The sequence below is a fragment of the Acanthochromis polyacanthus genome, chromosome 23 (genome assembly GCF_021347895.1).
Source record: "Acanthochromis polyacanthus isolate Apoly-LR-REF ecotype Palm Island chromosome 23, KAUST_Apoly_ChrSc, whole genome shotgun sequence".
NCBI lineage: Eukaryota > Metazoa > Chordata > Actinopteri > Pomacentridae > Acanthochromis > Acanthochromis polyacanthus.
In genome coordinates, this window is record NC_067135.1 from 19,710,058 (window position 1) to 19,738,019 (window position 27,962).

Below are 27,962 nucleotides of genomic sequence, written 5' to 3' on the forward strand. Positions count from 1 at the left end.
TGAGCAGTCTTAGTAAATTTATTTTGGTTATATGTTATAATAACATCATGGAACAAAATTGTGATCATTCTTTACACAGTTACATGATACTGTACATCATCTACAGTATAGCACTTTTCATGTTTACTAAATATTACAAATATTACATCATTTCCCTGGAATATAAAATACATTTAAAATCAACCTTAGGCATTTATTCAGATCTGAAGCTTTATGTTTTTTGAAAAATTTATATTCGCTCCTATATGCATGTCAAATGGGTGTTAAATGTCAAAGATGCACAAGACAGGAAATGTGTCAGAAGGGCGTTCAGCTTTACAGAAACCAGAGAAAATCTTAACAAATGAGCGAGAACTGCTTTTGATTTGCAGTTGAGTTGATAAAACAAAATAACTGTTTACAGTATGAAATCAAGTGAAACATTACTTCTTGTTGACATCATCTAATTTTCATATCTTCATCTGACAGCCCCAAACCTAGGGGCTCGTCACCTACTCTATCGGGTGGGGTTTGGCACAAACTGTTCTTCATTTTGCATTGTTGGAATTCCCAGCAGTGCCGAGGTCCTAGAGTTTTGGACGCAGGGATCCGACCACAGGTTTGTCGGAACAGAACTCTTTCCACCAGGACGGACGTTCCAGCACCTGGTTGCCCTGCATCACTGTCGACCACAGGTTCTTGTACAGCTGCAGGAAGAGACACAAACAGGTGAGTCAGAGAAGCGTTTTGTCTGTGCACACAAACCCACTAAAGACAAAAGATGCTCTGTAAAGTTCTGCATTTGGTGATCAGTAAACCCTCTGAACCCCAAAACCAACTGGTAGGTTTGGAAGTGTTACATTTAGAAGGCATGTTATTTTTTTACAAATCGCCACAATTACACCACTTAACATTGCCAAAAACTGTAAAAGCAGAAAGAAGCATTTTTACGGACAACATTCTAATGGTCCTTGAACTACTCATCTGTGATGTACGTTTCCATCAGAAAAAAATAATTGAATCTGAGCTGAAAATTGAACAACTTCATCAAAATCACTCCATTCTACAAGTCTCAATGAAGTCTCAATTATGTTTTACCAAGTTTCACAAAATTCTGTATTCGCTAACTTTTTGGCATAATTGGTCCAAACTGCAAGCTATTTTTAAACAGAGAAGATAGCTGCCAACTATGGATGCAAATAAAAGATGTCAATTTAAAAAAATCTACTGTATGTGCCACATTTTTTCCTAGTACCTGTAACACATGTTGATGCTGAAAATGTTGATTCCAGAGGGGTATACTACGAATCTAATTTTCTTTGTGCAAGTCGGCTCAACAAAAAGCAAAATAAAGTATCTATCTATCTATCCATCTATCTATAAATGAGAAACATAAAAATGTATGATGGTAAAAAGCTGCGGGTGGAAATGATGGAAGACAGGAATGCTGGTAGAAAACTGTTAAATGTGCATTATATGTTTATTTTATCAATCAGTGCAGCTGATTATTGACAACTAACAGCAGCACATTAGACCTGTTCAACTTCCGACTTCAAATATTCAAACATGATATCGTATTTAAGTGTATTTCGGTCTGACACCATCCCATAATGCAGGGTATCACTGTAAATTGAGGCCAAAATCAAAGTGAAATTAATGTTACTGACTGAATCTTGTCTGTAATAAAAAATTAACAGAGTAATCAATGGTCTAGTCTGTGTTCTATCAGCTGCAGTACCAGCAGGGTGAACAGAATTGGCAGCAAATCAGGATCAAACTTGACCTATTTAGACAATTTCTGCATCACCAACTGAATACATACTGGGTTCCCATGGCAAGTTATATTTTTCAAAAAGCAGAAATCTAACCACTGTGCTGCTTGTGCAAGTAGCTCATCATGCATTTCTGTGGTGGTTTTGTACGAACCACATGAAGGGAAGCAGCCATCTTGAACATACAACTAAATGTTCGAATGTAACGTCTCAATAACTGCACAGTAACAACCCACACAGATCTGATGAATTATGGGTCCGGACCACACTGGGTATTTGCATGTGACCACAGTTCTGTATTTATTTGGTTACACTTGAGTTAATCCAGGATAATGGAGATTCTGGAGAGTGAGTCAAAGCAGAATGCCCTGCAGACAGCCTCTGACTTCACAATGTTTATCTTCTTCAATCTTTAGATGCATTTCTTCTTCTGTTGTTGATAAATGTTATTAGAAATTTACAGGAAGGAGGATGAGAGGGAGATGACAGCACCACAGATAGGAATAGGATTGAGTCACATGTCTATGTGTGTATAGTAGTAAGATTTCTTCACAAGCTGCCTGGAAGTGTTCCCCTTCCAGAAAATAACAAAATCAGTTTATGAATCATGAAGATGATTAATATGCAAAGGTATCTGAATAATCAGCAGGGAATGTGGGACACTGCCCTAGTTGCACAGATCCTTGGCTAGACAACACTGCAGACCCTTTATGACTTCATGACAAATTACTAAAGTCGCCATGGTTGGTATAAATGGGTATTTCAAGGTCTCCCTTGTAAGAACTGAAAATGAAAATAATGTAAAACTGAAGAATTCTAGAACTGCTATTGCTATCTGTTGCCTCTAATGGGGGTAGACCAACATTTGAAATGGTTAGCACTATTGCCTTACAGTACAGCAAAAGGATTCTAGGTTTGCATCCAGTGGTATTTATGTGTCACTCCTTGCTTCCTCCTCCTCCCACAGCCGAAAGACATGTACGGTGGATTAACAGCTGATACTAAGTTGGCAACCTGTGCAGATTGTATGCAACTCTCACCTAATGCTAGCTGAGATGGACTCCAGTTTCCTGCAACCCTCCTACAAGATGAAGTGGCTCTCGTGAATAGATGGCTAGAAGTTGTGGTAGTACTAGTAAAGTTCACTGACTGTTGTGTGGGTGTCTCTTTATTATGTTCGAGATTTTAACTCGTTTTGACTCCCTTTGTTGTCACAGCACTGGAACCACTTTTTGGAGCAGAAAACAGGACAAGGGTTTGTTTGCTGATGATAAATTATAGCTGATCAAGATTCCCATGTAATTAAATTCACCATCCATGGAGAGATATGCTTCACAGGATCTCAGGACATGGAATCAACTGGGACACTAGCATCACCTAACTTTGTTAGTCTTCCAAAGATTGATATCTTGAAAACACTAGAGAGACCTTGTCGATGTTTGGAAATGTCTTTTGTAACTGATTCTAAAAGTAGAAGGATGAAGGGAAAAGTAAAAAAAAGCAGCCTGTGATATCAAGATTCATGATTAAACTATAAACCTTTAATTTATTACAAACAAATTAGAGAGATCAACTGAAAAAATAAACTTCATGAACCCTGAAGTTGACACATAGTAACAGAATACATTGTGGCTGTTCATGACATCTGCATTGGGGGGGCAGGGAAAACAAAGATGGCTTATCCTTGTTATACAACGGAAAAGTTCTCAGACGCTGCACGCAGGGTCATCGTCAACAACTGTCAAACAGTATTAATGACTTTTGCTTTCTTCTTTTCTTACCAAACACAACTCTGTGTGTGTGTTTTCCTGGATCAGCCAAAGCCTTACAGTCTTGTTCCAGTAATGAGATTTAACCTGGCAGACTACACATGTCCCAGAGTGCACACAGATGGAATGTAGTTTATGTAATTATTTTGGTACCAGTGTTCTTAGCTTTAATACTGGGAGACGTGAAATAAAAATTTTAGAAAAAGCATCAACACATATGATTGTGTGTGACCTTGTGGAGATGCACACACTCCGTTCAGTCTATTTTACTATCAGTGTGTGTTGTAACAGAAGTGAATACTCTCCAGTGTAAAATAACTTGAATGTCAAATGATTTAAAATTGCTTCACCTCTTAATAAGTGGACTATTCCTAAGCCGGTCAGTGGAGTATGTCCTCATACAAACAATCAAAAACAAATACTTTAGAAAGACAATATTGAAAATACGGGCCCTAAAGTATAAACGGCCAACAAAACCAATAAACCTATAATCTCCGGCATACAAGTAAAAAAAACTGTAGTCGTTGATGCAGAACTGAATAGATCTGTGATGTATAGTTAATCTAATATCCAAGAACATGGTAATAAAGGGACATGCGAATGCTAGAACTTAACCTGTGTCTATCTCAATGTCTAAATCATGGTTGCATGTGGAAAAGAATGGCCAAAGGAAGGAAAAATTCCGATTGCGTTACTTTACAAAGATGGAAAACGAAAGAGGAAGATGAGTGACCAACTAAAAATTAGTTGAAATACAGTTCCAGCAGTAATCAGGAGGCACAGAACAAGTCATAGCATCACTTATGATAGTCACAGTGAAAATGACACCACAGATAGTGCACTACTTGCAAAATCTATCTATGAAAAACAGATGGCTAAGTGTTCCTGACTTGGGATTATTGATTGAAACTGGGAGTTTTGGTGACAGTTCAGACAGTCTGATGGACTTTGCAAGACGTCAACCTCGATGGACGACATCCAAGAAAAAAGACCTTGGTTGCTTTTTAACACTAAACTGCTAATTAAACATTGCTTAAGTACATGCAAAAATGCATGGTGAACACTGGGAGCACATTCTTTGATCAGGTGAGGTGAAGATAAATGTGTTTGGTGGCTCAGATGGACTCTAGCATTTTTGGCAAGAACCTAGGCAGGACTACCACTGTGAAAGTGACAGTGAATCACAGAGATGGGAGTGTGATAATTTGGGCTGGATAAGTGCAGAGGTGGTGGAGGTTGACATCTACAGATGGTGTTATGAATGTCTATGGTGAGATATTACAATGACGGCTGACAAGATGATTCTTATTCTCCAGAAGCCTGACAGAAGAGCAAATCCCTAAAACCTTCTAAAAAAAGAAAAAAAAAGAAAAAAGTGAAAACTACAACCTGAGTATGTATGCTGCCTGACTTGAATCCACGAGAAAGTAGAGCAACCTAAACCCTCCAGCAAAAAGCAGCTGAAAAAAATTGCATCTGAGAAAATGTAAAGTATCTCTAATGAAATTAGTGAACCTTGGTATCTTACATGCTGAGGAGTATTGAGTCTGTGATGAAAAAAGTGGGCATATGAAATATTGGAAATTTCTGGAAAACACCTGAATCTTAATAAGAAACGTTACACTGACTTTGTAAAATTCATTAACTACTATGGCATCTGTATTTTGAGACAGTAAAAAGGCTTTTATTTTTTAAAAAAGAGCAAATACTATACTTAAGTGAGAAAATTTTAAATCATTTCACGTTTAATTGATTTTGCATAGCAGTGAACTCACGTCTGTTGTATAGTATAGTTTTTGTTAAAAAAAAAAGAACAGAATAGAAAAGAACAGACTGGAAATCGGACAGTGGAAATTTGCAAAATAAACGATAAAACTAACAATCTCAAACAAACACTGTTTCCCCAATTTGTTGCAATGGATGTGAGAAATACAAAGTCAGCAAGAGCCACAATAGCGGCATGAACAAGAAATATAGCAGGTTGAAATGAATCGGAATTCTCCTTTAAGCAGCTTCTTTAGTGGAGAAGAAAGACATTTGCTAGTTCAAGAATGTTTTGGTAGCATTTCACTAATTTTCTTTTTTAATTATAGTTTACGGACCAATCAGCAGCCAACATGACAATGACATATAAATATAAATATATAGAAACTACAGAAATTTAATATAGAAAAAAATCTGAACTTTTATCAAATCTGTTTAGAGCTTTCACCATACATTGTATGACTGCTCTGGAGCATTCAAAACCTTGTCCTGACAGGGTTTGCCTTCTGCTTCAACAGAAAACACCACTTGCTCCTCACAATTATGTCGGAACCTGACAGGTCACATAATATCACATAATACTGGTATTGGACAGAGGGTGAGCAAACAAATGCAACACAAAGACATTTTTACTGTTTCATTAGGTTTTGTGATTTTGTAAGTCTTTACCTGTCCGTCAGCATTGCCAATGGGAGAGTTAAGGATGAAATCAGTAGGTGCAAAGACATCCACCAGCGCTACCGCATCATCTTTCAGCTGGGGAAAGATATGGAAAGAGTCAGGTGGGGAGAAGCATCGTCAGCCAAAGCCATGATTTCATCATTTAGATTCATAAAAACTGGCGAAAAGTATAGATGGACACAAGGATAGGAAAGACCTGACATCAATAAACAACAGTCATGTAAATTAAAAACACAGAGGATAAATGGTATTACCTGGAATGCAAATGCTTAACTACTACATTTTCAATTTTTTAAAATAGTAGGTCATCAGAAAATCTTAAGTTTAAGACAAACACGAAAAATGAAAAATAGGTACTGTAGATTAGTTATACAGAAATTGAAATGCAGACCATTTTTAGGCCAAGTTTGAAGTCTGAAGAGATCATAAATGTGACTAGCTTGACTAGGTCTAAAATGTGGCCCCAGCAAAGCTTTGGTGGCTGGGGTCAGTCGATGGTAAAGATTCATACAGCGTGTGACAAGAAAATCTGGCTTCAGTAATGTAGCAAACTAACTAAATGACATGTTGACAATGACTCCCAGTGTGTCTGCTAATGACCATAAATCATTTGCTGTGAGACCTGACAAAGAGTGAGGCAGACAGGAGGACAGATGTTTCTGTACCTGGGAGCAGAGAGCGAGAATTGCCATCTGGACCAGCTCTGCAGGCTTCCTTCCACTGAAGTAATTGCCTGTACAGGATGAATGCAGTGTTACACAATCAAGATTCAGATTTCTCTATAGATTTCTATGTAGAACAGGTAATAGTACATACCCTGGTAGAGTGTCGCCATGTGGTTGCTGAGGCTCCACAGCCCATACAGGGCACACAGCTTGCTTAGCACTGGTCTGAGACCAGCTGGCGTGTCCTGATCAGTAGTCAGATCATGGAATCTCTGGAGGCAGTTGCATTCAATGTAGGCAATGGCAAGGGACCTACAGTAGTAAACCTGAATGCACATAGGGAAGATTTATGCTTTTAATTATTGCTTAAACAAAGTAGTAAAGCAGTAGCCTAGCCACGCTAGACCCATGTTCTGAAGGCACAAGGGTCTAGGGCCGCTCGACAGGGAGGGAGGCGGGCTAAAAGGTTGTCTATCAAATCACTCTGCAGCAATTGGGTAGGTATACAACCAATCAGCGCAATGAATAGGCTGACGTAGTTCCTAGAGCGCCGGCGGATTGTGGCTAAGTCCCATTAGCTTCCCAACCAGCGGAGCCAACTGGTATATTAAGGATTTGCCATATCCCGTCGGTGTAAGTCCAAATACGTCTTTCTTCTCAATGAAACACTTCAGTGCCGTCCTTTGTTTATCTTTCAAGTTGAATTTTAGCTTCAAATCTTTAAGGGCTGTGGCCAAAGCCAAGGTTGAAAGATAACTGCTTATTGTGCGCCGGTTGTTTCTGTCAGAATCGTCGCGCCTCTGTCATCACTTAGTTATGCCCGCCTTCTGACTCTACACTTCATGGTGATTGGTCCGGCCAGTTTTAGGAGAATCCAGCCTCGAGCCTTATGAAGGGTAACTAGACCCACCCTGGCAGAGAATTAAATTTGTTGCCGTGGGTTGTCTAGCGCGGCTAGGCTAGTAAAGCAGTGCTACAAGAATCACATTTACACTCTAGCCACTGAGATGTCTGCGTTTCACTTCCTATTTCTATCAGTGACAGGTCCAGTCTATTGTAAATCACAGAGACAGGAAGTAGGGAAACACTGGAAGAGAAACATTTTATTGTTCATTGCATTTCTTTATGACCAGTTTATCATCTTCTTATGGCAATTTTCAGTGAGATAATGCATGTGTCACAGCAGTAGTCTGGTCAAACTGGTTTCATTAACTTGTCAGTGGCCTTCCCTGTCACAATGCAGTACAAAACTTTTGGCACGTGGTAGAACAGTCAATTTGCAAAATGAAGGTGCAGCTAGCAAGTCTGCACAAATAATGTGATGAGTTATGTAAACATGGAGCAGTAACTCAGAGGAAAGTTTCCAAAATGTTGTGGAATCCATGAAAAAGGACTGAAGCTGTCTGAAAGCAAAGGGAAGCGCAACTCAATTTAGTACAAAGATATAAAAACCTTGTTCCTACAGCTAAGGAACTTTGAAATGTAAACACCTGGTGTCATGTTATGACATTTAACACATGAAATCTAGCATGCTATTACAGAACAGAATGCTGTGGAGCTGTACTTTACTGAAATTAATGAATCAAGCATTGTTTTATAAACAAACATTGTACATGTACCCAAACACTGAGTAATACGACCATGTGAAAATGTTATACTCATAAAAACAAGTCAATTAAATTATGGAATCCAGTGACACACACATTTCCCAGAACTACAGCACACACCCGTCTGACCCTGTAACCTCCAGCTTGGATGTGTGACATAAATACAAACCCGACGGTGGCAGCCAAGACACTATGAAGACACAAAAATGTTGAAAAAGTTTGGTGCCCCAGCATGACAGCCCCTTACACCTGAGATTCAGCTAAGCACAAGTTATTTCTGTTTTTAATCAGCTAGCCAAGAGAAAAAAAAATGTAAACCATAATGTCTATCTTTTTGGGAAAAAAATAGGAAAGAAATCAGCAGTATTGGTCTTGTATTTTATTGTGATTTACAACTTAAATGGAAATAATGGTTTTAACAGAAGACTTTTCAGCCGTTACCCTCAGAACTTCTGCAGTTCAGTTTTTTTCTTGGATGAAAAGCAAATATCTTCTGTCAAAACCCTGGTAGCAGACACAGCAGTTGGTGAACCCTGAATGCCAACTAAGACCAAAAATGTTGGTTGTATCTTGAGCAAAGAGGCTATCCTGTGTGTGTCAGTCTTACTTGGCTGTTGTTGCGGGCCTCAAAGTCATCCTTTCCCAAGGATCTCTGCTGCTCCAGCCTCTTCTGACTCTCCCCAAGCAGGAAACACACCAGCCACTTGTAGGCTGCCACAGGCACTGATTTGATAGACAACAAGAAGGATATTAACTGGGTTAAACTGCGAGGCACCAGAAGGGTAAAGTGACCTGGTTTTATGGAAACCAGTAAGCCTTTTAGCAAGGGATGAGAACAAGGGAGATGTGCAAAGTTGTGACAACTACAGATGAATAAAGTTGATGAGCCATACAATGAAGTTATGGAAAAGAGTAGTGGAAGCTAGACTATGGACAGAAATGAGTATTAGTGAGCAACAACATGGTTTCATGCCAAGAAAGAGTACTAAAGATGCAGTATTTGATTTGAGAATCTCAATAGAGAAGTACAGAGAAGGTCAGAGGGAGCTGCATTGTGTATTTGTAGATTTGGAGAAAGCAGATGACAGGATGCTCAGAGAGGAACTGTGGTTTTGTATGAGGAAGTCTGGAGTGGCAGAGAAGTATGTTAGAGTGGTGCAGAACATGTATGAGGACTGTAAGACAGTGGTGAGGTGTGCTGTAGGTGTGACAGAGGAGCTCAAAGTGGAGGTGGGACTGCATCAGGGATCAGCTCTGAGCTCCTTCTTGTTCACTATGTTAATGGACAGGCTGACAGATGAGGTTAGACAGGAGTCTCCATGGACTATGACGTTTGCAGATGACATTGTGATCTGTAGTGAGAACAGGTGGAAGAGAGCAGATTGGAACGGGTGGAGAAAAGTGTCAGGTTTGATGTGTGATAAAAGAGTCTCAGCAAGACTTTTTATTTAATTTGCATCTGGCTAGCGGAGTTTTATGCATGTATAAAATAAAGGGATATTTTAACATTTGATTTGAGATTTGTAAAGATCAGCTTTGGCAATGACAATTGTCTGACACAGACCTACATATAGTCCAGATTGAATTAACACAAAAAGAAACATGGCTTCGTTTGAATTTTAAAGAACTCTGTTGACAGTGGACTCAGTGTGACAATACAACGGACATAACAGACAGTAGTGCTCGATCATATATCACCAAGACTAAGAAATATTAGAAAATAAAGCCATGACAACACATTTATGGAATGATGAAGAGAAAGAGATAGTCAGTGAAGATTACTTGTTTGGTAATCCCTAACAGTTGGATGGGTTGTTGAGGGTGGTGTTCATTTCCACAAAAATTTCATTACTGAAGGTTCCAACTGCACTGTTCTTCTAGTGAATCAAGATATTTACAGTGAGACATTTGATTTTTGAGATGATTAGATCTTTGATTGTCTTTGACATTATGAAAAAACAGGAACTGAAAAGTTGTATTATTGTTCTGTGAAAAGTTTTGAATTCAAGTCTTAGCAGAATATACTGTAAAGTGTGGAAACAACATGCAGTAAGGATGATCTAATTCTAAAAAAGCAAAAAATACTAAATACCTGCAGAGTCCATACACTGCTCCATTGTTGTTGGTGTAAACCTGCTCTCCAAGATCTTCTGGTAATCATCCAGAAAATCCACAGTGTGAAGAGGAGACTCAATCCGTGAACCATCTAAAATCAAACAACACACACTGAAGCTTGAGAGACCAACCATACTTCCACAATAATTCAATTCAATTATTTATATAGCACCAATTCACAACATATGCCATCTCATAGCACTTCACATAGTAAGGTGAAAGCCAAACATATCCAAAGCTTCCTTTGGATCCCTTTTAAACAAGCACTTTGTAACAGTGGAAAGGAACAAAAACCTCTGCTTTCCCAGGATGGACATAAAAAAACAAACTCAGAATGAGCTCAGGGAAAGCAGCCATTTCAAACAGTTGAGGGTGAGGATGGGATGAGGGGTTGAAAAAGTGGCTGGGTAAGAGATAGCATGATAGCAGATGGAGAACAGGCAAACAATACAAAAGAGAACAATAAGCACTTTGGAGATCCGTGACAAAAGTGACTGCAGATCACAGATGTACAGCTCCAGATCCAGAGACAGCTGGAGAGAGGAGTGATTCCACAACAGAGCCTGTTAACTGAAAGCTCTGCAAAAGTAAACCTGCAGTCTGAGAGTGAAGGGCTCTACTAATATGGTACAATAAGGTATTTAAGACCAGATGGATCTTGGTCTTTGGGTAAGCGCGCGTGTGTATGCGTGTGTGTTTTATTCTCTGTGCGTTTTATTCTATGTAAAGCACTTTGTGCTGCATGTCTAATGTATGAAAAGTGTTTTATAAATAAAGATTGATTGATTGATTGATTGGTTTTATTTGGCTTTCAGATAAATATAACTGGGTGCCATCTGCATAACAATGGAAATTTATGCAGTGCTTCTTAATAATATTGCCCAAGGGAAGCATGTACAAAGTCAATGATATTGGTGCCAACACAGAACCCTGTGGAACTCCATAACTAACTCTGGTGGGAACAGAAGAATCATCAGTAACATGAACAAACTGAAATATGTCAATATATATGATTTAAACCAGTTTAGTGTGATGCCTTTATTCCCAATGACATGCTCCAATTCCTGTAATAAAATGTTGCGATCAATCGTCAAATGTGACACTGAGATTCAGCAGGATCAGGATTGAGACAAGCCTACTCTCTGAAGCTACCAGAAGATCAATGGTGAAGTTCTGTCTCTGTAGTAAGATGCATTCTAAATCCTGAATAAAACTCTTCAAACAAATCATTTCTGTGCAGATGGTCACGTAATGGAAGAATTTTAGAAATAAATGAGAGGATGGATATAGGTCTATAACTCACAAAAGACTTAGATCCAGAATAAGTCTTTTGAGTAGTGGTTTAATTGAAAGAATCTTAAAAGTCTGCAGTCAGCCTGTTAATAAAGAGAGGTCATGTCCAATAATTTACAATATTTGTAAATTTGAAAGAAAAACATCCTTGGGTAGTCTGGTTGGGACCGGGGTCTAACAGATACAGTTGGTACGGAAAGTATTCAGATCCCTTGAAATCTTTCACTCTCTGTGTCATTGCAGCCATTTGCCAAAATCAAAAAAGTTCATTTTATTTCTCATTAATTTACACTCAGCACCCCATCTTGACAGAAAAAAACAGAAATGTAGAAATTTTTGCAAATTTATTAAAAAAGAAAAACTGAAATATCACATGGTCAGAAGTATTCAGACCCTTTGCAGTGACATTCATATTTAACTCACATGCTGTCCATTTCTTCTGATCCTCCTCGAGATGGTTCTGCTTCTTTATTGGAGTCCACTGTATTTAATTAAACTGATTGGACTTGATTAGGAAAGGCACACACCTGTCTATATAAGACCTTACAGCTCACAGTGCATGTCAGAGCAAATGAGAATCATGAGGTCGAAGGAACTGCCCAAGGAGCTTAGAGACAGAATTGTAGCAAGGCACAGATCTGGCCAAGGTTACAAAAGAATTTCTGCAGCACTCAAGGTTCCTAAGAGCACAGTGGCCTCCATAATCCTCAAATGGAAGAAGTTTGGGACGATCACAACTCTTCCTAGACCTGGCCGTCCAGCGAAACTGAGCAATCATGGGAGAAGAGCCTTGGTGAGAGAGGTAAAGAAGAACCCGGTGGTGGTGGGAGCATCATGTTGTGGGGGTGTTTTCAGCTGCAGGGACAGGACGACTGGTTGCAATTGAAGGAAGGATGAATGCGGCCAAGTACAGATATATCCTGGAGGAAAACCTCTTCCAGAGTGCTCAGGACCTCAGACTGGGAGCAAGGTTCACCTTTCAACAGCACAATGACCCTAAGCACACAGCTAAAATAACAAAGGAGTGGCTTCAGAACAACTCTGTGACCGTTCTTGACTGGCCCAGCCAGAGCCCTGACCTAAACCCAATTGAGCATCTCTGGAGAGACCTCAAAATGGCTGTCCACCAATGTTCACCATCCAGCCTGACAGAACTGGAGAGGATCTGCAAGGAAGAATGGCAGAGGATCCCCAAATCCAGGTGCGAAAAACTGGTTGCGTCATTCCCAAGAAGACTCATGGCTGTACTAGCTGAAAAGGGTGCTTCTACTCAATACTGAGCACAGGGTCTGAATACTTCTGACCATGTGATATTTCAGTTTTTCTTTTTTAATAAATTTGCAAAAAAAATTCTACATTTCTGTTTTTTTTCTGTCAAGATGGGGTGCTGAGTGTACATTAATGAGAAATAAAATGAACTTTTTTGATTTTGGCAAATGGCTGCAATGACACAGAGTGAAAAATTTCAAGGGGTCTGAATACTTTCCATACCCACTGTATGTCCAAATAGAAGTCAGGTTCGGTGGACATCTCTAAAGCTGCTGCACCTAAAGACATGTTTATGATTATTTTTCTGACAGTCAAAACTATACTTCTTAAAGCAGGTCATGAAGTCATCACTGCTAAGTTCCAAAGAAACACAAGCCTCCACAGAGCTGTGACTCTTTGTCAGTCTGGCTACACTACTGAAAATAAACCTTGGTTTGGTCTCGTTATCCTCCATTAGAAAAGAATTATGAGCAGTTCTTGTGCTATGGAGTGCTTTTTTTTTGTCCAGAATTAAACTATGTTTGCAGGCGAAGTGAAATTCTTCAGAATTTTTGGACGGCCACTGCCTGTGAAGGAAAAATTACTCTTTCCCTCTACTAAGGAATTTTCTTGCAGCTGTTAGCTGAAGACATCTCAGAATATCATACAGGCTGCATCTGTCAACTGCAGTCACCTGAAATCATCCTGTAGATCCTATAGGTCACCTCAAATGAACCCTGTTACAATTTATTTCTCTTGAACAAAGGCTGTGAGCACGTTCAGGCCTTCTCTCTCTTTAATATGGCCATGAGAAAGACAGATGCTAAGAAGAAGATACATTCAAAGACAACTGCTGATGCACAATTGTGAACTATACCCTGTGTCACTAGTGTTCCTGATCACTGCATACACTACTTTTTTAGGGTACAAAATAGAGTTGGACAATTGTCTTAATATTGTATCAGTAAAAATCCCTTTCTGCATGAATTACAACATCCCCAAAGTCAGGTCCATCTCTTTATTTGAACTTACCATCATTTCTCAACCATATTTCCTCTCAACTCTCCCTTTTCCACGGCAAATATCTAAAACAATGTGAATCCTAACGTGGGAAAGTACTTGGAAATCATAACAACAAAAAAGCTGGTAAAACTCCCTCAGTGGACAGAGGACTCACTGATGTGTTTGGCGTGGAGCCAGCTGAGCAGATAATTGCTGGTCTGTTGCAGCAGCACATTGTTGTCTCCCTCGTATGTGCAGTTTGGGTCATTGTCATCACGCAGATCAGCCAGCCGGTTCACTGAAACAGACAGAAAACTATGGCAGTTAGGGATCTGCATTTGTGTTTCTGTATGAATATCTATATGTCCAATACTGACTAGCCAGGTATCCATGTCCACCACAGGCCTCCCTGCACTCCTGGATCCCCCTTTGAGCAGTCCATGAGCCCAGTGGTTTACTGGAGCAACCTATGGCATGGATCTCCCTGCCCATCTCTGCCTGAGAAACACGCATCAAACATGTACCACTTCAGTTTATACAGAATAGTGTGTGAGTACCCACCGGTGTACACAGTGTGGACATACACTCCACAGACACAAACTTTATGCTTGCTTACTCACTTGTCTGTCACTCTTGTCTCCCATTATCTGTCCGATCTGGAACTCAACAAAGTTCATGAAGATGGATTTGGAAAAGTGGTCAAGAGCGTACATTGCTGCCAGGTACGGAATCAGACGCCATTGCTAGAACAATAAATCACAGAGAAAAGATGTGGCTTTAGATACCTTCCTTAACATTATCCATAAAAATGTATGACTTTGTTGGATATGTTAGACTTGGTTTCATATCTAACAGTGCAGTCTTGTTTTAGTCTGATTTAGTTCTCTCTTTGTGATAACATGCTTTAATAATCTTAATATCTTATGGTAATAAAAAGTGATTTTCACAGTAATGTGTTGCTACTTCCTTTTCCTCATTTATCCTTCTCAACCCGCCCGGCCAGCAGGCAGATGGGTCCCCCCTATATAGAGTCGGGTTCTGCTCGAGGTTTCTTCCCTGTTAAAAGGGTGTTTTTCCTTGCCACTGTCGCCTTTGGGCTTGCTCTGGGGGTCAGGCATATGGGTTCTGTAAAGCGTCTTGAGACGATTTGACTGTAATTGACTCTATATAAATAAAATTGAATTGAATTGAATTGAATTAACACTTTGAAATTCCGTAATCATGTTTCATACTGATTCAGATAAAATTCTCAAATAATGGCCACATTCTTTAATTACTTTGCAATTATAAAACACAGCTCTTTAATTCTGAATCCTGCTGCCTAATAAGCATACTTCATAATGCTTTAGGATGTTAAAGGCAACAAGATATACTTCATGTTTTGTGAATCTTTCAGCCACTCTGTTCATCTCTCCAGCTAATTCCTCCATTCTGACCTGCAGCTGGTACTCCAAAACAGGAATCTCCCCTTTGTCTGAGGGTCCAAACTGTCTCCTGGTGGCTGAGAAGCGGATGGCTACAGTCATAGCCAGCTTCAGGTTGACCACAGCCATCCTGGTGATGGACACCCTGCCACCTGACAGGGCACCTAGAGATGCCCCAAAGCGCTTGTTGGGGTCCTGGAAAGAGGAAAGGAACATCAAGGAAGCAAATTATGTTCAATTGTATCACCTTTGAAGGATTGCATTATATTTCAAGTTGAACAATAGAGTATTTTGTCTTAGAATAATTAAAAACAAATACTTTATGATGACTATGTTGAAAATACAGGCCTAAAGTAAAAACTGTAGGCAACAAAAGCAAATACACCTTTTGTCACTTGACAGAAGTCAGAAAGTCTGCGATCATTGAAACAAAGCCGAGAACACCTGTGATTTCAAATTAGTCTAATTGCATTAACATGGTAATAAAATGGCCCTTAACACCAGAATTTTCTCAGATCTGGATCTAAGGAATGTATCCATCTGCATGTCTGTATCATATTGCCACAAAGATACAGGAAGACATCTGAACAATTACATATCAGTGAAAACACAGTTGCAGTAGTAGCCAGGAAGTACAGTACAGCCATAGTACCACTAACCAGAGCTACAGTGGACTCCCCCAAAAATTACACAGACAGTGCACTATTTTCTCCATCTAGCTCTACAAAAACAGATGATAAATTGCTTCAGACTTAGCACAGGGATTCTGTGAGTTGCTGTACTTCAGAGGAGGAATATTCCAGCAGGATCACAACTCAAAGCACATTGCCAAAGTTACACAAGAGTTTCTGATAAATAAAAAGATGGAAACTTTTCCCTGGCCAACTATGTCACCTGATTTTATTCCAATGGAACATCTTCGGTAAATTTTAAAATTGGCAGAGCATCTCTGCGGAAGTTTGGTATCACTCATGCAGAGGAGGATTCAGTCTGTCATTACAAATACACTCCCCTCCAAAAGTGTTGGAACAGTGAGGCCAACTCCTTCATTTTTGCTGTAGACTGAAAACACTTGAGTTTGACATCAAACAATGAATATGAGACTAAAGATCAACATTGATACACTATTTAGAAGATATTTGTAATGGAACACCAAATTTTAAGATGAGCAAAAATACTGAAACTGATAAACTTAAAATAGGCTAAAGTGAATAACATTTAATATTTATTTACAAATCATTTGCTTGCAATAACTTCATCAAGCCTGTGACCCATTGCCATCACCAAACTTTTGCATTCTATTTTTGTGATGCTTTTCCAGGATTTCACTGCAACTCCTTTCAGTTGATGTTTGTTTTGAGGTGTAACGCCCTTCAGTGTCCTCTCAGCAGGTAAAACGAGACGAGCCCTCAGTAGAGGGCAAAACCACGCCCTCTACTGGTGAAAATTCTGTCCTCCCTATACAAATGATGCAATATGTATCAATTTTGATCATCGTACGTATCTCCCTTCCTACTTGATCTGCTGACCTGTAACTCCACAACTGAGTAGGGGACCTTAGACTGATCTTCAGTGCTAAGTTTGATTATCCTGACTTCAGCACTTGCAGAGATATCGGAATGGACATAGCCACATACATACATACAGTACTTACCCAGCCAGCCAGATACCGCACCGAATGCAGTAACCCCGCTGACGTTCGTCAGGCGTGGTTAAATAGCGCTCTATAGGGTTGAAGTCTGGAGATTGACTTGGCCACTCTAAAACCTTCCACTTCCAGACCCTGATGAACTCTTTTGTTGTTTTGGCAGTATGTTTTTCGGTCATTATCTTGCTGATCTCCCAATCAGTTTGGTTGCATCTTTCTTTTAATTTGCGGACAAAATGTTTCTGTAGACTTCTGAGTTCATTTGGCTGCTGCCATCATGTGGTACATCATCAATGAAGACTAATGAGTCCATCCTAGAAGAAGCTATGCAAGCCCAAGCCATGACATTACCTGCACTGTGTTTCACAAATGAGCTTGTATGTTTGGAATCATGAGCACATCCCTTCTTTCTCCAAACTTTAGCCTTTCCATCACTTTGGTAAAGGTTCATCTTGGTCTCATCAGTCCATAAAACTTTGTCCCAGTTTTGTCCCATTTTTGAGGCTTGTTTCTGTACCGTTTGTCAAGTTCCAGCCTGGTTTTCCTACTCTTCTTGCTAACAAGCAGTTTGCATCTTCTGGTGCAGCCTCGGTACTTTTGTTCATGAAGTCATCTGTGAACAAGTAGATTGAGATTCCTTCACTCTTGCCCTCTGGAGGTTGTTGCTGATGTCACTAACAGTTGTTTTAGTGTCTTTCTTTACAGCTCTCACAATGTTTCTGTCATCAATTGCTGCTGTTTTCCTTGGTCTACCCGTTCAACATCTGTTAGTACACCATTGGTTTCTTTCTTCTTCAGGACATTCCAAATGGTTGTACTGGCCATAGCTGATATTTGTGCAATGGCTCTGATTGATTTTCCATCTTCTCTCAGCTTCACAATTGCTTGTTTTTCCACTCATAGACAACTCTCTGGTTGTTTAGTTGGTTACACTTCTAAATATAGATGCAGTCTTTACACATCAGGGCAAGAAAACACACCTGTCAGTCACATTTTGCAATACTTTTTCTCACATAAAAAAAGGGTGGGATCAAAAAAAGGTGCCATCTTCTAAGTTGTGTAACAGATCCAGATATAAATCCCTGGAAATATAAGCTGAAATGTTGATCTCTTGTCTCACATTTATCATTTGATGTTAAACCCAAATGTTTTCAGTCTCCAGCAAAAACAAAGGAATTGGAATCCCTGTTCAAATATTTTTGATGGGGAGTGTAAATGTGGACATATTTTAGTGATGATGAAGTTTGATTTTCAAGTTCCTACTGTGTGGCCTTCATTTTAGGTATAGTAAGTCAAACTTAATCTACAAATTTTACATAGTAGCAAACACCCTATTTACTAACATAAAAGCAATGTAATCATGGAGAGATAATACAATTATGAATTACTTGACACGCTGTAGTAATGTCTGTTGTATACTGTATGTAAACAAAGTATTTACTAAAAAGGTAAAACTTTAAAATTTGGAGAATAAGACAAATAGTGCTGTCCAATGGAAAACCTTCCCTCTCCATCTTGCCTTTGTGTACTCAGCATCTCCAGATGTTTTACTCAAGATGAACACACTCCTGGTTATTTACACCTCTCATGGGGTGCGGGACTTTTTTTTTTTTTTTAACTTGTTGCAGGCCTGGTTTTCATTACAAACAATCTTCTCATCATGTCCATGCATCTCACAGCAGTCACAGGGGCATTCTGAGTTTTCAGTTCACTGTATTTAGGGGGAAGGCTCACATAAACAAACTGTAAAGTATCCTAACAACAGCAAATAGCCAGCAGAGATAATTAGAGATGCGCCTGTAAACACAGTGGAGCATTTAACAGCAACCAGGGCTAGTGTTTCCCTCAGGAATTGGTGGAAATCAAAAACAGAGCTTAAAGACATAACTCCCTAATGAGTAAAGTAATAGTATCTTGCTCAGGGTTAGGTTAGGCATTTCAGCGAAAAAGGTTAAAACATTAATGATGTGTTCCCAACCTGTTTTCAAGCAGCCAAAAAAAAAAAACCCAAAACTGAAAGCAAAGCAAATACAGGGGCCAAATTTATTCAGTATCAGCATCCAACACAATCATCTATCAATCGTCAAAAACGTTTTAGCGGGAATGCTGTACTTATTTAACTTAATACTAGGAATACCCTGCTTTGGCAATCAGTAGTAATGGACACTGACCTTGAACGGTGTTACGTAGCGTCCATCAGGAGTAACATCTCCTGTCCTATTCAATAGGTTCTCCCGTGGGATTCTCACATTGTGGAATAATGCAAATCTGTAGAGAAAGAGAAAGATCGGGGGAAAAAAAAAAAAAATCAAAAAAATCTTGGTTGCACAGAAATACATAAAAGTACAGCCTACAGTGTTGTGAAAAAGTATGTGGTTTACAAAGATGAACTGCTATTTTAAGGTCTTGCCACAGCATCTCAATTGGATTCAAGTCTGTACCTTCCCTCTGTCGCTCTAAAACCTTACTTTCGTTCTTTTTTAGCCACCCAGGGGTGGACTTGTTTGTGTGCTTTGGGTCATTGCCATGCTGTATGACACATTTGTGCAGAGGTTTAGGGCATGAACTGACTGGTGGGTATTCTGCAGAAGGATTTTCTGATAGAGAGCAGAATTCACGGCTTCATCAGCTATGACAAGTCGTCCAGGTCCTGTCGATGCAAAGCAGCCCCAAACCATCAAACTACCACCACCATGTTCCACTGTTGGGATCATGTTCTTCTTATGACATGCGGTATTACCTTTACACCAGATGTAATGATCCATGAGCTCCAAAAAGTTCCATCTTTAACTAATCAGTTCACAGGATGTTATCCCAAAAGTTTTTGGGCTCAGGGTTAGGGTTAGGGTTGTTCTTTTTGGTCAGGAGTCGTTTGCACCTTGCAACTCTTCCATGGATGCCATTTTCTCCCCATGTCTTCCTTATTGTGAAATCATGTACACTGATCTGAACTGAAGCAGGTGAGGCTTGCAGATCTTTTGATGTTCATCTGGGTTCTTTGTGACCTCCTGCATAAGCCAATGTGTTCTTGGAGAAATTTTGGTAGGCTGACCACTCCTGGGAAGGTTCACCACTATTCCGTTTTTTCCCCATTTGTGGATAATGGTTCTCACTGTGGTTCGCTGGAGTCCCAGAGCCTTCGCAATGGCTTTGTAACCCTTTCCAGACTGATGTAAATCACTTGACTTGACAACTATTAGAACATGGTATCATGTGCCACTTTTTGAGACCCTTTAGCATACTTAATTATGTAAAGCAGGACACAAAACAGGAAGCAAAACAACTGTTAGCAATAAAAGATTTTTAAATGAGAAATTGTAAAATACATCATAAAATGCAAGATCAAAGACTGAGAACAGTCTATCATACAGTCATATACTCTAAAACAATGGAGGTAAGAAAGCAGTAAATTGTATATTTAAAAGAGAGATTTAAAGTTATTTATATTCTTAACATAGAGATAGAACATTAGCCATGTGTTTAACTGTTATTGCTGTTGCAATTAGGCACTTTGGAAAAAGTCCTTACTGTGTCCCATTTGATTTGAACCCCCTATGACTTACAGTAAGGGTTCATGAGAAAGCAAAAAATCTTCTAATAACCAATATTAATCATAGTAATGACAAAAACAAGAAAAATCAGTATCAGTGTTCATATGCAGACGTGACTTGATAATGTTTGAACCACTCCTTTAATCCTTTGGTTGGTGGAATGGGTTTGAAATTCACATGGAATGGAATGTATGTTTTATTTCTTTGTCAAGAACTGGGATGTTGGCAGTGGGTTCTATGAGGGCTGAGGCCTCTGTAGATTGGGCGTGTTTCAGTGTATCCCATGGATCCTTGATCAGAGTGAAATTCGGGAAGTTCAGAGACTGAGGCACTGGCTTCGTCTCTTTGGTGTAATCCCTGAACCACTCCTGAGAAGTTTTTGTAGTTTCGTGAGGTGCATTCTGTTAGGAGTGGCCACTAACTGGGACTGCTGTTACCCCAAGAGGATGAACTTGGTCTGAAACATTGTTTCGTGGATGGTCAATAGTGAACTTACATACACAGAAATGCCAGAACCCAAAGTTTCCAAGCAAAACGTTGAATTGTAACATGATCAGTGTTCACAGTGGCTGTCTACGTGTGACGTTTATGAGCTTTAAACAGTGTACGGAGCTCCATCCAGTGGCTTTACACAAGTACTGAGGGGTACAGTGTACTGCATGCATGTACTGCTGGTCATGTTGTTTTACAGGACCAGCAGTGTCCATAAAAAATGTTGAATGCAACACAGTTTCCAACAGTACGAAGCCGACTCATGTTAAGTCTACTTAGCTATCACTCATTTTAAACTTGCATAATAGAACACGTGCATGGACGTGCCACTGTCAGGTTAAGAGCATGATCCTAGAATGTGACATTTAACAATTCTAAGCTAATTCAGTTATATCAGTGGCAAGCATCAAACTTCTGATTCCTTTTTCACAACTGTCTCATACAGTCTCCAGAAAAAGCCAGTCAATAGACTTTGAGACTTTCTTTCTTTTTTGTGATTTGGACAAATTCAAAGGTTACAGCTAAAACAATTTTCTGTCACATTCAGATCAACCGACTGCATACACTCTATTGCCCAGTAAAGCTTGTCCTCTGGGGTCTGTAGAGTTTTCCTAGTATTGCTTCTCTCCAACATAAAGAAAATATCACAGTTCAGGTCACACATATCACACCAGTACCACTAATATTAATAACTAAGTCTTTTAATCAGTTTGCCTCCCAGCAGCAAAGCAGTCGGAGCTTATTCTCACTCAAAACAAGCATAACAGCATCTTTGTAAAGGCTTGCATTTTTAAAAATATTTTATTTGAATTGGAAGTATTGAGGTGATTTAAAAGTGACAGAATAATCTGTAATCAAGCACTATTACTTTAATATTGGTATAATTTGATTTGGGTACCTACTATTTTTGTTTTTTTTATAAAGGTGAGCAATTATAAATATTTCTCAAAACCTCCAATACTGGCTGCCACCTACCCATTGTCCAGTCCATTCTGGCCCAGCTTCTTTCCTATGTCTCCAACCATCACTCCAGGCAGAGATAACAGGGTTTTGGGATCTCTCACCTACAGCACAGTGACAAAACGGCAGTAAGATCTTGTCTATTTTATCATTATGCACTTTTCCTTATATTTCTAAGTCCAGTCATTGGATTTAAAAGCATCCCTGTTAAAATATATATTCTTGGATGAGTAGTTGACTTTAACTGTTCTCAAAATGTTGTAACTTTTCAAGAGTCATGCTCTTTTCACACATTTTTATATTGCTGTGTTGCATAAAATTATTAAATGATGATTAGGGTGTGAATAATTACTTATTGTGAATAAGTCTTCTATGTAAAGTAGAATTACAGAAAAATATTCAATTTTTGCACATTTCTCACACTAAAATGCTCCAGATCATCAAGTTTATTTTCAGATTAATTAAATATTAGACAAAGATAACCCACAAATCATAAAATGGATGGACAGCACGGATAAATACCAAATGAGGAGTTCATTCTTAAATTGTGTCTAGTTAACCTTCTGGTATGTGCTCAATGTAAAACCATATGAACAATAAACCAAAGCAATTAAGCTTGACTTGTCCTGTTTACCCTCACACTGTAGCTGTGTCAGATGTTTCATGTGACATTCCAGCTACTACCGTCACTATGGCTACCTTGCACACATACTTCTTTCTACCCTGCACAGCTCCATTTAAGATCAGTGATCCACACTTCTAGTTGAGGCTCCTGCTCCTCTGCCACTGGAACCAGTCAGAGCTACTCCCCAGCTATCTCAATACCTTCCTTTACAATACACAACCAATTGGTCCCACATTGTTTTTGTCTGCTTTTATGTTCACTCATTCATGTAACACTTGAAGTGTATTCAAAAAAAGAATACATGCACATTACTCTCCTTTTCATTTCTTTTATTTTATGAGGATTTGCCTGCCATCCATTCAACCACAGAGGTCCTCCTCAGATAACATGAACCTGTAAATATGGTCAGTTTATCTCGAGATGTGCTCCATACACACTTAGACAATTCACATGTCTATATGCTGTGTGGTCACATTTAAACTGTCATGCGCATCTGAAATGTACATTACACTTCAGTAAGCAAACCAACATGTGAAGACTGTTTAAATTGGATACTTTGCTTGTTGTCTTATTTGTCATTATATATTATGTTTTAGAAAGTCAATCAATGACATTTATGATCCCACTTTATAATGTGAAAAGTAAAGATAATCGGTGTCACCACGTTCTAAAGTCCTCAAAATTTAAGAGACGTCTATTCCCCATCTCTCACACACCTGGTATGAACCTCCATGTCAAAATGCCATTTAAGCTCATTAGGCCATCATGAGCTGACATTACACTGTAAATTGCCTGTTAAATCTACGTGCGATCAGTGTTTTGTTTTAACCTGAGGGAGACAGTAGTTGCAGTGCCATTGGGAATGTGGCTGTACTCCACCAGACCAGACTCTTTATACAATCTGAAGGTACAGCATTAAAAAACAATCTAAGGCAATGTGAAGAATGTAATATAGCACAGTAAAAATAATTAGTATTTTCTACTCAAGCAACTGTGAAGAGAGGGATACTCATTGTCCGTTAAATATGGGTCACTTTTGACCAATGTTGTGCATCAAAAGGTAAGTTCATTTCACATCAGAACAACACAGATGGCTGAAAATGTGGATAATACTGTGTACTCTATGATGCAACTGTGTTATCTCACCACATCAGACAACAGTGCCTGATAATGCCACCAGCTGTTTCTTTATCAAGGGTCAATGGTCAGAGTCTTACCTGGACAACAAAGGAGTGCAGGCCATGGCAGACCTTGTCAGGTGTGTAGAGCTGAGCGTACACTACAGCATGGGTGGCGGTCTTTCCCAGGTTCCCCACCCAGAACTTGGCAGCTTCAAAGTCTGGAGAGTTAATCACAAACTCCTACAGAGAAGGAACATAATCAGAATTTAATAAGTGCTAACTGTGGCCATGTCCAAATTCATGCCCTACTTGTTTAAAATAAAATGAGGTTTGAAATGTTATTACATAAATACCGTAAACATTTTATGTCTCCATGAGCTACATATATTGTCATTTAACAATTACACAAATATATATTGTGTGTGTGTGTGTGTGATGACCTCAGTGGAAGGATCATATGTGGCTGTAGTCCTCATGGCTCTAGAGTTGCTGCCATGACTTAGCTCTGTTAGTGCAAAGCATCCAAAGGTCTACAAAGAAATACACGCACAGACACATTTATTGTGAATACAGTAAGTTCCTGCTCCTGAAAATTCACTGATAAACTTAGGAATTATGATGGTGAGCTACCACCCTTTCAAAGTCTGCTCTGTCCAGTTAAACGGCCTTGAATAAGCACCGACATGTTGTAAGGTAGGGTTGTTGGCAGTGCGAAGCTGTACTGAACTCTTACCGTCATGTCGTTAGTATCTTCAACAAATTTGTTGTGTCGACGAGATCCAGAGCTGGCGACAGTTCTTCCAAACATCTGAAACAGAAGATGTGTTCAGTATCACTTACTGGAAAGAAAGAGAGGTTAGACGGAACAAAGTTTAAAGAAATACCAGCAACAATCATGAGGCTTTTATGGCTATAACGCTAAATATACGACCAAATGTACCCAAATGTTACATAGATGAAGATTAGATGATAAATGTATGTACATTCATGCTAGCAACTAACCACCAATTGTATCACATTCAGCAATTCATTATTTGTGCAAGTATTAGGTCAGAATTCTGTGCAAATTTGACTCTTTAGCATATCGTTAATTTATTGATGCTGAAAATTCACCGAGAGGACAGCATGGTGTCTGTCTTTCACTTCACCGTGTTTTAAATATACCATATCTGAAGTAACAACATTATTAATAAATTAAAGTGTAAAGTTAAGTGGAGTAAAATGTTCTCAAATTTTTACCACAGCAACTCATATTACAGATATTTACCCCTAGGCTGAGAAAGTACTTGGCATGCATAGCCCAGTCATACATCCCCAAACAGTCAATGAGCGCCAGACTCTTCGAGGGGTTGGCCATTGTCTCTTCTTCTGTCAGGAAGTTGTAGCGAAAGAGCTGTTTCACCCTGCAAGTATCATCTCAAGTTTTATTTTCTTCATGTACGGTCTGTACATATGCAACAGTGTAACCACTAACGGGTGTTGAAATAACTGAATCGTACAGCATGAGTCTAAGTATGTTGATACCTGAGGAAGGTCAGCTCTCTCTTTTTCTCAATAGGGATGTCCTCACCAGGCTGACGGGCGAACAGAGGATCATTTTCCAAAGTTGTAAACACATGTTGCTGCAGCGTAGAGAAGAAAATACAGTGTACAGAATATGTAGAGAAAGACTGACATGGTACAGGCCACTAAAATGTTTTCTGACCACTACAAATGAATGAAGTTACTTCTGTTTTCTGACAGTTCAGTTTCAGTTGAATCAGAACAAGGAAATGAAGTGACATTTGAAGTCGAAGCACTGAAAAGAGTTGAGTTCAGACCCATTCCCAGAAAAGCCAGAAGAAAATGAAAGGATGGATGTAAAGACCTTACTGATGCATGTGGTCAGATTGTTTTCACAGTGTCCATTGTCAAGACTGAACTATGAACTTCATATAATCCAAAGGCAAAGAACAGCTACTAAATGGATGTTGTGGTTAGACTGTCTTCTCAGCCTCAGTCAATGAGAATTTCGTGACACTGTCCTTCATTACCATGAAGCTTTGACTTAACATAACATATACCGCCCACGTGTCACAAGTACTCACTACAGTATCAAATGTAGATCAATCTGACGCAGAATCAGCTGTTTCCTCTTGGTTAAGTCATTTTTTTTTTACTTCAAACGTAAGCGATTTACAGAAGCAAATGCATACACTACTTTGTAATTTGTCCTCTTTTTGCCAGAATATTTTATTCCCTTGTGAAGTATCTGTAACGTCTCATTAATGTCACAGTTAGACCGATGCAGTGTCTTCTTTATAATACCAACAGAAGTTGCTGTTGTTTGTAAAATCCTACACATAGGGGCATTAACTGACCACTTTCAAACATCAGCAGTAGCAGAAAATTTGATCTAACCTTAAACAGCAGTATTTCCTCTCCTTCTATGAAGTTAAGCATGTCCTTCAAGTGAAAAGATGCTTTCTTCCTGTAGACATCCAGCAGGTTGCTGGAAAGGTCAGTCAGGTCATGGTCCATACTCTTGGGTTGAGGATATAGGGGTTCCCAATGCAGAGGAATAAGGCACTTCTCTCTTTTTGAAAAGAAATATGAAAGAAAATCAGGATTTCTGCACAGACCATTTGATTAGTCAATTGGTCAATTAACATAGAAATAAAGGAAAGTACTTTACCGACAAACAAATGTTCATGCTTTGCGGCGTCACACATGATAGTAAACTAAACATTTTTGACTAAATGTTATTCAGAGAAAACAAAATATCTAGAGCTGCCAGCTTGGCCTGGAGAAAAACAGAACAACAATAAAGAACGTTCTATGAGGTGGAATTTTCCAGTAGTAGAAGATTGGTTGTTGACAGCTGTCACTGACTTAATGACTGAGCAGTAACTAAGTTGACCCACCTTCGAGAAATGGAACAATGACTCATGATGCCATCTTTCCATGTATCAATAATATCACAAATCAAACATATGAACAACGTTCAGAAAGCATCCAAACATGATATGTACTAAGTTTGATGAAGATCTAACAAAATATGTAGAATATGGAGTCAGTAGTTGAACAGCTGAAAATTTTTTATGACACAAATCGGGGTGGCTTATATTAATCCCTTCAGTATCACTCACTGATTTCACAGATTAACATTTTAGTGGGTCATATTCTTGGAGTCCGTGACTATCTTGTTCAAAGGTTGTTTATTGTCATTGATATACAAACAACAAAAGGCACAGCATTTCCAGCAATGCAATAAATAAGCTGTGATAGAATAAATAAACTTCCTAATCTTTTTTCTCGATGAACTTCTATTCTATTATAGAGAACACACCACTGGAAGTGATGGCTAACTCTGCAAGAGCCCAGTTTTCAAAATCGCTGTCAACATCTGGCCAGGTCACCAGTCTATCACAGGGCTGCTCATAGAGACAAACAATCACACTCATATTCATACCGACGAACAATTTATAATTACCAAGTAATGTCAGCCTCTTTTTGGACTGTGGGAGGAAGCCGGAGTCAGCTCGGCGAATTTGTCACCAATAACCTGTAACTTGCAACATTGTTTCCTATGACTGGGTTTAACTCAAAGTAACCTTTGTCTTTTGGCTGTTATCAAAACGGAGCAAGGTTGAAGGCTATTCCATAAAAGGCTGAATTGTCCATGCAGCTTGTGCGGGACTGTAGGTTCAGTAGCTCCAAACTGTTTAGCTGGAAAATGCCGACATGACATGACATGACTGTCTCCTCACACTGTCACTGTTGTTTACTGGCGGACACGATGGAGAAAAGGTGGAGTTTACACAGAGACAACCTTTACTTGAACAGCAACAGCTCCTCAGCAGTCTGCATGCTTTTCTGTCCGCTATCACACAAACTGACGGTGTGACTAAAGCCACAACACGTGGACAAAAGAAGTGACTTCTTTGAGGAAAAACGTTAATTAAACTGGTGTTACCTTGAAGCTCTGCGTGAACTCTCCCTTACTTACCTTCTTTGCCGCTCTCTCTTCTTCGTGTTTTCAAAATCAGCTGTATATCAGAGGTTCGCGTCACCAGTAAAGTGGGAGGACTTTTATCTTGATTTCCGCAAAGACAGACGTCACTTCCACTGCGTATTCTCCAGAATAAAAGCACATACTTCAAGGATGACAAACCTTACGTCACGCTTTAGTGCGACAGTAACAAATTGTACAATTGTATTGCACTTCTGTGACACCAAATAATCACCTGTACTACCACTATGTAAG

General features: G+C 39.2%; 1 protein-coding gene across 2 annotated transcripts; it reads right to left on the bottom strand.

Moving 5' to 3' along the window:
• Positions 1-27,846, bottom strand: acox3 (acyl-CoA oxidase 3, pristanoyl). 2 transcript variants are annotated; one of them, XM_022211549.2, is made up of 19 exons: positions 27,705-27,846; positions 26,117-26,291; positions 25,241-25,338; positions 24,984-25,119; positions 24,450-24,524; positions 24,157-24,246; positions 23,813-23,956; positions 21,986-22,074; positions 19,139-19,235; positions 15,332-15,514; positions 14,516-14,638; positions 14,273-14,393; positions 14,071-14,193; positions 10,330-10,443; positions 8,845-8,960; positions 6,782-6,956; positions 6,631-6,698; positions 5,954-6,040; positions 1-686 (listed from the first exon to the last, which is right to left on the bottom strand). In XM_022211549.2, the coding sequence occupies exons 2-19, from the start codon at positions 26,234-26,236 to the stop codon at positions 567-569; spliced, it is 2,079 nt and encodes a 692-aa protein (XP_022067241.1). In that variant the 5' UTR covers positions 26,237-26,291; positions 27,705-27,846; the 3' UTR covers positions 1-566. The 2 variants fall into 2 exon arrangements, with proteins under 2 accessions (XP_022067241.1, XP_022067242.1); XM_022211550.2 differs by lacking the exon at positions 27,705-27,846 and adding an exon at positions 27,189-27,670.
• Between the last annotated feature and the right edge of the window lie 116 nt (positions 27,847-27,962).